Consider the following 14140-nt stretch of genomic DNA (forward strand, 5'->3'; position numbering starts at 1 on the left):
GAGCTAGCTCCACCCACTGCTTATATAGGGGTAACTAGGAAGGGTCCCATGGTCACTGATACCTCACTGGGTTACAATCACATGACAATAGGTCTTAAAGTTATAACACATTTTATGTGCATTATACTACATAACATAGGCATTTAAGGGAGTAGGTAGAACATAAGTGCAGGGGGGACAGGGGTCACTGTATGGAGTCTGCCAGACAGGGCAGCTGGGGTACAGAGGTGCAACTCCTGTACTGGGCCACTCCAAATTGTTCAGGTAAAACTGTGTAACTGCATTTCCAGCAAAAAAGCGTGTATCTGTGGTGTCCAACTACTGGAGTGCATCCAGTCAGGTAAACTCATGCTTGCAATAGGCCCTGTTGCCCAGGTGAGGCTGTAATATTCATTGTAATCTTTGCCTTTTAATTTATATTGTGTTGCATTGTACCTTTATGAAATGTACAGGATATTTGTGGAGAGGGATGATGCAGAGTATCCATGTGACCCTGGTTGCCCAATGGGATGCCCCCCTAGCTACTCCATATATAGTGTAGGGGGGAGGAGCTAGTCAGTCAGTGCTCAATCTAAGCGTGTGCAGCGCTCAGTGTGAGCTGCAGTGTGGAGAAGAGACAGCACGAGTATGAGGTGATTCAAGGGCCTAAAGCAAATCTTCAAGCAAGTAACAGCGCCATTCTGCATGTGTTCCCCGCCGAGGAGGATTCGGAAATTCTAAATTGTGAGCATAATACCCAGTAGGTTGACAGGCCACACAGAGATAGTTCATACACTGGTGGCGTAATGTTAATTGGACACTATCAGAACCCTTGTCAGCGTGGAAAGCCTCAGAATTAAGTCTAAAATCCCATGCAAAATACTCCCAAGGGCTATTCTGTATCTCCTCTACTCTAATCTGCGCTGTGAGGATTGTAACATCTACTCCTGCCTCAGTAAAGACAGTTATCTATAACCTGGCATCAATGTATTTATTATCCCGCACCTGGCCCAGGAGAAGCCGTCCTATCCTCGGACTGTGTAGGTTAACGGTGCCCTGGTGTCAGGAAGTGATACATCTGACCACCCTGAGCCACAATCTTGCACCTCACACAGAAGCAATAGTGTGCCATCACATATCTACTAGCCACAACATATGGACATGGTTTTCTGCTCGTGTGAGCATGAGAACCCAACCTAAAGAACCTTTTTTTGTAGAACTCTACGTAGAAAGTGGTAACTCTTTTTCCAGCAGTCTATTCAGATATGTATACTTATTTTGGAGCCATTATAGTCACAACATCTAATTTTTTTATTATAACTGTTGACCAAGAACAAATTTATATTTGTAAGGGACCAATGCATTAAAAAAAAACAACACTCTAAAGACAGTCTGTGATAAATAGATTTTTTAATAGAATATCCTTGATATTATAGCAAATGGATCAGATGTCACAATCTGTCTTTTCTCCAGTTGTTCACGTTTTAGCAATTTAGATGCTCTGAAAGAAAAGATGCACAAATTTGAAAACAATACAATACGAGTGTAACTACTACAGCAACCAACACATACAGTCTATGCTTTTCTTCTGTAGAACTACTGCTTTCTGAAACAAGAGGCGTCATTGAATTTGTATAGGCTTGTTTAATATATTAAAGGTGTTATCCACCATAAGGTGATTTTAGTACTTACCTGCCAGACAGTAATGAAGGGTGCTTAGGAAGAATCTTTGTCTTGGAGCTAAATGGCTATATTTTGAAATTAGTAACACAAAACCTACTTGGGGAATAAATCCCCTCAGGATAAACCCTGACTAGAAATCCCCCATAAAATATAACTTAATTATGCTCATTAAAATAATTTCCAACTTAGTGTGTTGCACATTTATTGCATCTAGATGGCAGTGGTGTTTAAAATGATCAACACTGTGTCCAGTTAATTCCTCTCCAATAGAATCATGAAATGTCTGTCATGCAGACTACTAGTTTGTCATTACTATCTAGTGTACCCCAGTGCCCTGCTGCAGCTCGGACACTCGGTGTACTAACTAGAAAGGTTGCTGGTACAGTGTGCTATTAAAACATTAATCCTCTCTTCTAAACATTTTCGCCATTCTGAATGGCTTTCTCAAAGAAATGAGGCGTGGCCCAGAAACCCCTAGGGGATTTATCTTGTGGCATATTTTGAGATTTTATGGCAGACAGGAGGCTCGTATCAAATGCATTATCCTTCTTTATTCAGCCCAATAGCAGAAAGAAATGCAATGTAATGTAATAACAAAGAAAAAAGAGAGGGGGAGTGTTGGTCACCTAGCAACCACCTACGCCCCCTCTACATTCCGACCAATCCTCTTCCACCTAAGTCCATATTAACCAAGTCCAGCTCCACCTCCTCCTCTTTCTTTCTGCTCAATAGCAGTGTTAACATCAGATAAGTATTTACTCCAGTGTCTGGTTGTTTGTGCCAGATCTCACTGTTTTATGTTCTGTCATCCGATTTTCCTTTTTTGTGTTATATGACCCGGTGTAGATACTTCATACACCGGGCCTTCTGCATCTTTTTTCTCCCTACTTTTGTGGTTTTCCCTGTACTTTTGTCTCTAGACGTATCTGTCCCTCCCTGGCGTTAATACACTGTTTTCTCCTGTGTTTGTCCCCTTTCTTGGCCCCTGCCGGTGTTCCGCGTTTTCGTTCGCTGTTCACACTCATTACCTGTTGTTCTGGGCCGTCGCCATTGTGGTGACGTCGGCTTTCTTCTCCTCCCTTCGTCTCCGCCCCCTCCTCTCGCTCCCTGCGCGCTTCTCGTACACGCTGCATCAGCGCGTCACGTGAGCACGCAGGGTCTCGCGAGACTACGCGGCTTGGCCTCCCACAGTGTGTTAAAACACTGGGGACGACCGGGACTCGCGCAGGGCTCCGTGACATACTGCGGCTACTGGAGGCGCTCTGACAGAAGCGCTGACAGTGCCGCGATCCTGCTGTGTCGCTGACGTACAGCTGTCTGTGACAGCTGTGTCAGTAACCCTCAGGTTACGGGGCGGACTGCGCTTGTTCCTTCCTGTACATACTGTTGTTATATTATATACATATATACCTTTGCCTATATATATAAGTACTTACTGTGGCTTACCCCACTTTTTCTCTTTACAGACCTGAAATCTATTGTTTTTCCCTGTGCTATATGATGGATAATAAATTGGATATGACCCTGGGGGATGGCCCCAATCCTGCTCATACTGCTCATAATACTGATTCTATGTCCGCTGCTGAAATTCATCAGCTAGTGAACAATTCCATTAAATCCGCTCTCACGTCCGCCATGGCGGTCATGAATGACAACATTTCCAAATCCATCTCATTGGCGGTATCTCAATCCCGCAATGACACCGCAGTGGTTTCTGCAGGTCCGCCGTCCACGGCGACCGTACCTAGTCCGGTTTCTGAACCTCAGAAATCCGGTAAGTCTGAGAGGAAACGCCACCATTGCTCGGACGCCATGACCTCTCCCACACCATTGCTGACGGTGGGAGATGGACAAAATATTTCAGGCGGCCCTCCTCATTCGGGCGCCAACCCGAAATCGGGTTTAAGACCCTCCGCCCGGGAGGATGAATATGATGTACGGGCGACACGCTCTGCTAAGCGGTCAAAACCCGATTCATACATTGATGAATCGGAGGCGGAGTCTGAGGCGGATTATGAGGTGTCTTTACCCTCTTCTATCGAAGGCGATGAAGAGGAGGTAGGTGATATGGAGGAGTGCGACCCCACCGGGTCTGCTACTGCTACGGGCAATCCGCACGCCATATTGGACTCCCTAGGGGTGCCATTTTTTGACCCAGACGACATTAAACATCCCAGGTCTGGGGAATGGTCCCCGCTGCCGCAGGTGGCTAAATATGTGGAGGCGTGGCTACGGAAACCTTTAGATCGCAGTAACCGCAGCAAGTTGCGATCGGAATGTCCGCGACCTTCAGTGGCCAACAAGGTCACGGCTACTCCTGAACTGGACCCGATTCTTATAAAATACTTGCTCAAATCTGGTAAAAACCCGAAGAAGGGTCTGGACAGATCCTTCATGTCCGTGCCGGACAAGTTGTTGGACGTCTTGGGACCGCTTACCAAAATTCTCAACATGGCTGAGCATGCGGTGGCAACAGGCGGCTTAGTGGACGCGGGTGTCCTCAGAAACTGGGCCTTGAGGGCCACGTGTCTATTGGGCAACGCAAACTCAGCGATGTCCGCTGAGCGGCGTCGCTCGATACTGATGCGACTTGACCCGCAGCTGACACACTTAGCTACCGAAGAGCCGGGCCCATCTGCTGAGGGCCTCCTGTTTGGAGACTCTCTAATTAAAAACATTAAAAAGTTTGTAGGATTGTTCTCCAGCCTGGATAAGGCGCAATCCTCATTGAAAAAATCCGCTAAGGTTTTCGGCAAAGCCGGAAGGGGCAAGGGTCGACCTTCCGGCAGAGGTGCTTATTTTCGACCCTATGCTAGACCCACCGTCCAGTATGTGCAGGACAGACCTCAACCTCAGGCGGTCCCTGCACCCGTGCCAACCAACCCCTTTTACCCAACCCGAGGACGGCCCTGGAGGTCACGTGGTACTTCCAGAGGGTTTTCCAGAGGCAGGAACACAGGTGGGTTGGACTGTACAGAGTGTTTGTTCGGCCCCAGTGGGGGGCAGACTACGATATTTTTCCCACCACTGGTCCATGATTTCTACAGACCCTTGGGTGCTGCAAGTGGTATCGGGTTACATGATAGACTTCATGTCAGAACCGGTCCAATCAAGGTGGCCGACAAATCTTTGCTTCTCAGAGGCAGACAGGACTCTGATAAACCAAGAGGTCGCGGACTTGCTAGACAAAAAGGCCATTGTCCGGGTGTCTATGGACAAACCGGGCTTCCTCAGCAATCTCTTCTTGGTGAAGAAGAAAGACGGAGGCCACAGGCCTGTCATAAATCTGAGGGATCTAAACGAGTATGTGTCGTATCGCTACTTCAAGATGGAGGGCATACATCTGCTCAGAGATTCTCTTCTTCCAAACGATTGGCTGGCAAAGATCGATTTGAAAGACGCGTACCTCACGGTACCAATTCACCCTTCTTCCCAGCAGTATCTCCAATTCCTCTGGGACGACGGGAAGTGGGAATTCACCTGTCTTCCGTTCGGCCTCTCATTTGCCCCGTGGTGTTTCACCAAACTCCTGAGACCGGTTATGGCGCTTCTCAGGAGTCGAGGGGTGAGACTTATCATATATCTCGACGATATATTGATTATGGCTCAGTCTCCTCAGCAGGTGTCACTACACGTGGATTGGACTTGCTCCCTTCTCACGGATCTGGGGTTCTTAATCAATCACAAAAAGTCTGTGTTTGTTCCCACTCAAGACGTGGAGTTTCTAGGCTTCATGGTGAACACCCCCATGGCCATCTTGAGTCTTCCGGACAAGAAGCTTGCACTGCTTCGCAAAGAAATAAGGTCCCTGCTCAGGAGAGACTTGGTTTCACTACGGGCGGTAGCCCGCATCGTGGGCCTATTGTCGGCCTCCGTTCAGGCCATTCTTCCGGCCCCTCTCCATTACCGGGCATTACAACGCCTGAAGACCGAGAAACTAGCGGAGGGTCTTTCTTATGCGGACAGAGTTCCTCTGTCTCAGGAGGCCCGCGCCGACCTGTACTGGTGGCTCCGCCACGTCCAGGATTGGAATGGCAGGATGATATTCACCTCCAAACCGGATTTGATTGTGGAGTCAGATGCCAGTCTGAGCGGTTGGGGAGCCCGTTGCGGCTCGTCCTCCACGGGCGGCAAGTGGTCCCCGGAGGAATCCCTACTGCATATCAACTGCTTGGAACTTCTGGCGGGCTATTTTGCAGTCAAGAGTTTCGCATTCCACAGGTCAAATTGTTGTATCCTGCTTCGCATGGACAACGTTTCGGCCGTGCGGTACATCAACCGCTTTGGGGGTACGAGATCCAAGATATTGGCGGACATTGCGAAAGATTTTTGGCAATTCTGTCTCCAGAGGGACGTTCTCCTTTTGGCGGAATATCTTCCGGGAGTCTCCAACTCCGTGGCGGATTGGAACTCGAGGCATCTGATGGACAGCAGCGACTGGACCTTACATCCGTCGGTTTTCCAATCAATTTGGGAGCTATGGGGTCCTTTGGACCTAGATCTGTTCGCGTCCAGACTGAATCGACGGTTGCCACGGTTCTTCAGTTGGAAACCGGATCCGGAGGCTCTGGCCACGGATGCGTTTCTGCAAATGTGGCCCTCGGGGACGTTGTACGCGTTTCCCCCATTTGCCATGATTCCCAGAGTGCTATGGCAGACGGAGTCTCAGGCATCCACTCTGGTGCTGCTCACTCCTTGGTGGCCGACCCAGTCTTGGTTTCCCCAGATTCTGGGGATGACCATAGATTATCCACGAATTTGTCCCCTTTTTCAGTCTCTGCTGCTGGACCCCATGGGGGACGCGCATCCATTAGTGTTGTCCGGTCAGTTGCGGTTAGTGGTATGGTTGATCTCGGGATGCCGGACCTTGGTATCGGCATTTCACGATCAGCTAGGGACCTCATGCGAGATGCGTGGGCTCCAGGTACCAGATCGGCTTACCGATCTGCCTGGGGATTATGGGTTCATTGGTGCTCACAACAACAGATGGATCCCATTCATGCCCCTGTGTCCGGAGTCTTAAATTTTTTATCTGAGGCTTTTGACACTGGTAAAGCATATCGGACGATTAATGTGTATAGATCCGCAATTTCTGCTCATCACGCTCATGTAGATGGTGCGACTTTGGGTAAACACCCGTTGGTGTGTCGTCTTTTGCGCGGCATTCGATTTCAACGCCCCCCTGCTCCTAGGTATCATTCTACCTGGGACGTATCCCTGATTTTTCGGTTGTTTTCTTCCTGGGAGGATAATGAAGATTTATCTCTCAAGTTTTTATCATTCAAACTGACCATGTTGTTGTGTTTGATATCCATCAAACGTGTGTCGGATGTTCGAGCATTGGAGGTATCGAGGAGACAATTTACACCCGGGGGTGTGCTCTTCTCCATTGCTCGCCGGACGAAAACCGATCTGAGAACGGTGTTCTATCCGAGTTTTACGGAACATCCTAAGTTGTGTGTGGTTAGGTGTCTTAAGACTTATGAGCTTCGGACAGCTCACTTGCGTTCAGATTCTGTTTCCCAACTTCTCATATCTTTCTGTACTCCGCATCGTCCGGTGTCTTCCCCAACATTATCCCGGTGGATCCGTATGACAATGATCCTTGCCGGGGTTGATGTCTCCATTTTTAAAGCGCATTCCTCTAGAGGAGCCATGGCTACCAAGGTGGCTCAGGCGGGAGTCTCTCTGTCTGACGTTATGAAAGCAGCAGACTGGTCTTCGGAAAATACGTTTCGCACGTTTTATTTTCGACCTGAGACTCATGTTTCTATGTCAGTGTTATAATGTTTATTGTGTGATATTGTTGTTAGGTACTTTGAACATGCATTTGATACGAGCCTCCTGTCTGCCATAAAATTTAAGATTTTCCTAGTTAACGACGGAAAATATGGATTTTATAAAGACAGGAGGCGAGTATCAACCCTCCCTATGCCCATCCCTGTCATGGTGTTTTTTCATTTCCAGGGTATTGAATGCTGCACCCGAGTGAGTACCGTTGGATGAATTTTCTGTTCCTCCGGGTTTCGGACCTCTTTGTTGGAGGTCTGTGGATGGATCGTGTTCCAGTTCTTACCAGAAAAGGTTGAGTCCTACAGTTCGATGAAGATTGGATCCGCCGTGGGATTCGTGTTGCTGTTCTTCTTGTTACGCCTTTCTCCTGGTCTGCCGTATCGGTTGTGGAGGACTGTCTGCATAAAGAAAGAGGAGGAGGTGGAGCTGGACTTGGTTAATATGGACTTAGGTGGAAGAGGATTGGTCGGAATGTAGAGGGGGCGTAGGTGGTTGCTAGGTGACCAACACTCCCCCTCTCTTTTTTCTTTGTTATTACATTACATTGCATTTCTTTCTGCTATTGGGCTGAATAAAGAAGGATAATGCATTTGATACTCGCCTCCTGTCTTTATAAAATCCATATTTTCCGTCGTTAACTAGGAAAATCTTAAATTAAACCTGACACTGCAGCTAGTTTTTTGTGAACTGGTATTTCCTGTTTCAGTTTTCTTATTTTGCCTAAAAAAAACATAATTCAATTTTCCTCCCTCCCACACATCAGCCACCCTACTTATTGAAACATAAATGAGCTGCATCCATTCAAAAGACCTGTGGTTATCAATCATGGTGCCTACAGCTGTTGCATTAGTTACTGATTGATCTCTCTCCCACCAAGCGATCCCTTTACCCATTGAAGCAGACAGGCTCCCTGTCATCAGTTGACTAGTGAGTCAGGTCTTGGCTGCATTGCAACCTTTGAAAAAACTGAGACAACAGTCATTTTGTATGCTGTTAAAAATAAATATTGGGGTGAAAATCACAGAAGATTTGTGAGAAAAACATCACACTCAGGTACAGACACTATATCATGAACTACACTAACTTTACAGCCCCTGTAGCATAGTCAAATAAAAAACATTCCTGGAATACCCCTTTAACCCCTTAAGGACCCAGGGCATATGGGTACGCTCTGGCTCCCTGGTACTTAAGGATCCAGGGTGTACCTGTACGCCCATGGGAATTTCGGTCCCCGCTGCGCACCGGGCGGGGACAGGACCGGGTTGACTGCTGATATCTATCAGCAGGCATCCTGTGCAAATTCCCAGGGGGGTCCTCCGACAATTCAGACCGGCGATCTGCCAAGACACCCATGATCCCCCTGAAGGGATAGGAGTGAGGTGGCAGGGGTGCCACCCCTCCTATCCCTGCTGTTGGTCGGTCAGAAGCAACCGACCAATAGCAGTAGTGCGGGCAGAACGGGGGAACTGTCCTGTGACCGATGCCGGAGGTCCAGTTACCATCGGCGGAGCCAACGATCGGCGGCAGCGGGGAGCGATGATGTGCGGCTGGCTCCATGGTACAGACTACGGAAGCCAGTAAGTTACCTAGCAACATCTGGAGGGCTACAGTTTGGAGACCACTATACAGTGGTCTCTAAACTGCAGATCTCCAGATGTTGCAAAACTACAACTCACAGCATGCCCACACAGCAGTTTGCTGTTTGGGCATGCTGGGATTTGTAGTTTTGCAACATCTTGAGGGCCACAGTTTGGAGATCCCTGTGCGGTGGTTTCTAAACCGTGACTCTCTAAATCTTGCAAAACTACAACTCCCAGCATGCATGAACAGCAAACGGCTGCCTGACCATGCTGGGAGTTGTATTTGCTTACCACCAGCTGTTGTATAACTACATCTCCCAGCATGCCCTTCGGCGATCAGGACATGCTGGGAGTTGTAGTTTTGCAATAGATGGAGGCGCACTGGTTGGAAAATACTGAGTTAGATAACAGAACTTAACTGAAGGATTTCCAACCAGTGTGCCTCCAGCTGTTGCAAAAGTACAATTCCCAGAATGTACGGTCTGTCAGTGCATGTTGGGAGTTGTAGATTTGCAACAGATGGAGGTTTGCCCCCTCATGTGAATAAACAGGGTACAGTCACACACGTGGGTTTACAGTGAGTTTCCTGCTTCAAGTTTGAGCTGCCGCAAATTTTCCGCCGCAGCCCAAACTCCTAGCAGGAAACTCACCGTAAACCCCCACCCGTGTGAATATACCCTAAAAACACTACACTACACTAACACATAATAAAGGGTAAAACACTACATATACACCCCTTACACTGCCCCCCCCCCCAATAAAAATGAAAGATTTATCGCAGTGTTTCCAAAACAGAGCCTCCAGCTGTTGCAAAACAACAACTCCCAGCATTTACGGACAGCCACTGACTGTCCAGGCATGCTGGGAGTTTAGCAACAGCTGGAGGCACCCTGTTTGGGAATCACTGGCATAGAAAACCCCTATGTCCACCTCTATGCAATCCCTAATTTAGTCCTCAAATGCGCATGGCGCTATCTCACTTTGGAGCCCTGTCATATTTCAAGGAAACAGTTTAGGGCCACATATGGGGTATTTCCATACTCGGAAGAAATTGTGTTACAAATTTTGGGGGGCTTTTTCTCCTTTTACCACTTATGAAAATTAAAAGTTGGGGTCTACACCAGCCTGTTGTGTAAAAAAAACAACTTTACACTATCATGCTGGTGTTGCCCCATTTTTTTTTCACAAGAGGTAAAAGGAGAAATTGCGTTATAAATTTTGTGAGTCTTCTTTTCCTGAGTACAGAAATACCCCATATGTGGGCGCAAAATGCTCTGCAGGCGCACAACATGGCTCAGGAGTGAGAGCGCACTATGTACATTTCAGGCCTAAATTGGTGATTTGCACAGGGGTGGCTGATTTTACAGTTTTACGGTTCTGACATAAACGCAAAAAAATTAATACCCACATGTGACCCCAATTTGGAAAAGACACCCCTCACAGAACGTAACAAGGGGTATAGTGAGCCTTAACACACCACAGGTGTTTGATGAATTTTTGTTGAAGTTGGATGGGAAAACGAAAAAAAAAAAATATTTTACTAAAATGCTGGTGTTACCCTAAATTTTTCATTTTCACAAGGGAAAATAGGAAAAAAAAGACCCCCCCACCCCCAAATTTGGAGCCCAATTTCTTCTGAGTAAGAACATACCCCATATGTGGATGTAAAGTGCTCTACGGGCGAACTACAATGCTCAGAAGAGAGGGAGCGACATTGGGCTTTTGTCGAGAAAATTTGTCTGGAATTCGAGGCCACGTGTGTTTACAAAGCCCCCATAGTGCCAGAAACCCCCCCACACACACACATTTGACCCCATTTTGGAAACTACACCCCTCACAAAATGTTATAAGGGATACTATGAGCATTTATGCCCCACAGGTGTCTGACAGAACAAGAAGTGTTTCTCTGCACAAAGCTTGATTGTAAGCTGCACAGAAAGTGAAAGCTCCACAGATGCTCACAGAAAGCCACACAGACTGACAGCTGAAGGAGAGCCTCACTGATAGCAACACAGACTGAAACATGTCCAGAGCCTGAGGTCTTCTATTCATCACAGTACTGCAACCATGGGTGAAAGTTGTCCCCCAGCAGGCTTCAGTGATGTAATGCCTGCTGGGAAACGCCCACTTTCTCCTGCTGGGAAATTGCATTATGTGAGCAAGAAGAAAGGTATGATACACAGTTTTTAAAGCTCTGAAATTGTTTTTAAGGGCAGCAGGGGTGTTAGGAGTAGTTAGGGAACATAGCCTGAGGTAGTCGAGAACAGTTTATTTGGTGATAGGTACTTTTTTAACCCCATTACTCAATAGCCTGTTTTGACCTTAATGACCAAGGCAAAGGTATAAAATCTGACATGTGTCAACTTATTTTGTAATACTTTGGGATGCTTTTACCTATGAAGGCGATTCTGCATTTTTTTTTCCCGTGAACTATTGTACTTTACATTAGTGATACATTTTGATTTAAAAAAAAAAAAATTGCCTTTTTCTAGACCTTACATTTTCTGCTCGTATGATAAATAGTCATACCGCACCAAATTAATGATTCACATCTACAATATGTTCCCATCATTTGATAAACACTGTTTTACTTTTTTAGAATGTTAGAAGGTTAATAAGTTTGGCAGCAATTTTCCAGATTTTCAAGAAAATGTCAAAATCTGATTTTTCAGGAGTGAAATTGAGGGGCCTAGATACTCCCATAAATCACCCCATTTTATAAACTGCACCTGTTAAAGTAGTGAGAATGACATTAAAAAAAGTTTATTAACCCTTTAGGCGTTTCACAGAAATGAAAGCAAAGTGGAGGATGAATTTCATTTTTTTGCTGATTTTTAATTTTAATCAATTTTTTTTTTCTGTAACACAGTAGGTGTTGACAAACAAATACAACTCAAGATTTATTCCCTGAATTCTGACGTATTTAGAAATATCCCATATGTGGCCTTTATGTGTCTTTCACACAGGCCTCAGACATTTAGGTGTGCTGTGTGGGTTTTGGGGCATCCTTTTAGTTTAGGATATTTTGTTGCCATCATATAAAGTCACAAGTTGACTTCTGGGGTACATGTGACACTCTGATTGTTTTTTATTTTATTTTTATGAGGTGATATACACAAAAAAATCTATTCTGTGGTTTTATTTTTATAAAAAAAGGTTTTAGGTCGTTCGTCATGCGGTATAAATGACATGTTAACTTTACACCGCAAGTTGATACGGTTATGGCGATACCAAATTTCTATAAATACATAAATAAATATATATTCTATATTTTTTTTATATTTTAGTTCATTTATAGCATAAACAAATTTTTTGAAAAAAAATAAAGGTCATGTTTGTAATTTGCCGCATTCTGTGAGCCATAACTTTTTAAATTTTTCACTGACGTAATTGTGTGAGTACTCTTTTTGCTGGACATGTTGAAGTTTTTGTGGGGACTATTTTTGGGTGTGTTTTGTAGTCTATTATATATATATATATATATATGTACTAGCTGAGTACCAGGCGTTGCCCGGTTTTTCCTTCTTAATCCTTGTTGGGGAGGAAAATCAACAAAGACGGAAGCTTTTTACTGTTGTCATATCCCAACCCCATATCCCGTCCTAATATCCTAACCTCATATCCCGTCCTCATATCCCGACCTCATATCCTGTCGTCATATCCTCTCTTCCTATCCCGACCTCCTATCTCAACCTTCTATCTCAACCTCATATCCCGACCTCCTATCCCGACCTACTATCTTGACCTCATATCCCGACCTCATATCCCGACCTCCTATCCCGACCTCCTATCCCGACCTCCTATCCCGACCTCCCATCCCGTCCCCCTATCTTGACCTCATATCCCATCCTCATATCCCGACCTCATATCCCATCCTCATATCTCGACCTCCTATCCTGACCTCCTCTCTTTGTGAGATGGGGTGTGGCTTGCAAGCCAGATTGACACATTCACCAGGAGATGCAGAGCGGAGCTTGTGGAGTAAGGTACTGGAAGTCCCATATACTCGCATAGGACTTTAAACAAAAATCCATCTTTTATGTAAGGTTGTAGGTAAGGGTTAATTTAACTATCATATCTTTTTATTTGACATATAAGTAATATATGTACCAGGTATTATTGAAATATCTCCAGCCGTACGGAAGTTATGTGGGAACATACATTTCCCATTGATTTGCATGGGACTTTAAACACCGCGACCCTCACAAATGGGGGTATTTAACCCCTTAAGGACCCAGCCATTTTACACCTTAGGACCCGGCCATTTTTTGCACATCTGACCACTGTCCCATTAAACATTAAAAACTCTGGAATGCTTTTAGTTATCATTCTGATTCCGAGATTGTTTTTTCATGACATATTCTACGTTAACATAGTGGTAAAATTTTTTGGTAACTTGCATCCTTTCTTGGTGAAAAATCCCCAAATTTTATGAAAAATTTGAAAATTTTGCATTTTTCTAACTTTGAAGCTCTCTGCCTGTAAGGAAAATGGATATTCCGAATACATTTTTTTAATTCACATATACAATATGTCTACTTTATGTTTGCATCATAAAATTGACGTGTTTTTACTTTTGGAAGACACCAGAGGGCTTCAAAGTTCAGCCTCAATTTTCCAATTTTTCACAAAATTTCCAAACTCACTATTTTTCAGGGACCAGTTCACGTTTGAAGTGGATTTGAAGGGTCTTCATATTAGAAATACCCCACAAATGACCCTATTATAAATACTGCACCCCCCAAAGTATTCAAAATGAAATTCAGTCAGCATTTTAACCCTTTAGGTGTTTCACAGGAATAGCAGCAAAGTGAAGGAGAAAATTCACAATCTTCATTTTTTACACTCGCATGTTCTTGTAGACCCAATTTTTGAATTTTTTACAAGGGGTAAAAGGAGAAAATTTATACTTGTGTTTGTAGCCCAATTTCTCTCGAGTAAGCACATACCTCATATGCCTATGTAAATTGTTCGGCGGGCGCAGTAGAGGGCTCAGAAGCGAATGAGCGACAAGGGGATTTTGGAGAGTACGTTTTTCTGAAATGGTTTTTGGGGGCATGTTGCATTTAGGAAGCCCCTATGGTGCCAGAACAGCAAAAAAAAAA

General features: G+C 45.2%; 1 protein-coding gene across 1 annotated transcript in view; it reads right to left on the reverse strand.

The window, feature by feature from the left end:
* Positions 1–1402: 1402 nt before the first annotated feature.
* LOC130357387 (chymotrypsin-like elastase family member 1) overlaps positions 1403–14140 on the reverse strand; it is a 41014-nt gene continuing 28276 nt past the window's right edge. The window contains exon 8 of the mRNA XM_056560080.1: positions 1403–1480. Coding sequence (XP_056416055.1) covers positions 1472–1480 — 9 coding nt within the window. The 3' untranslated portion in view covers positions 1403–1471. The remainder of the gene's footprint in view (positions 1481–14140) is intronic.

The sequence above is a fragment of the Hyla sarda genome, chromosome 2 (genome assembly GCF_029499605.1).
Source record: "Hyla sarda isolate aHylSar1 chromosome 2, aHylSar1.hap1, whole genome shotgun sequence".
Classification (NCBI taxonomy): Eukaryota; Metazoa; Chordata; class Amphibia; order Anura; family Hylidae; genus Hyla; species Hyla sarda.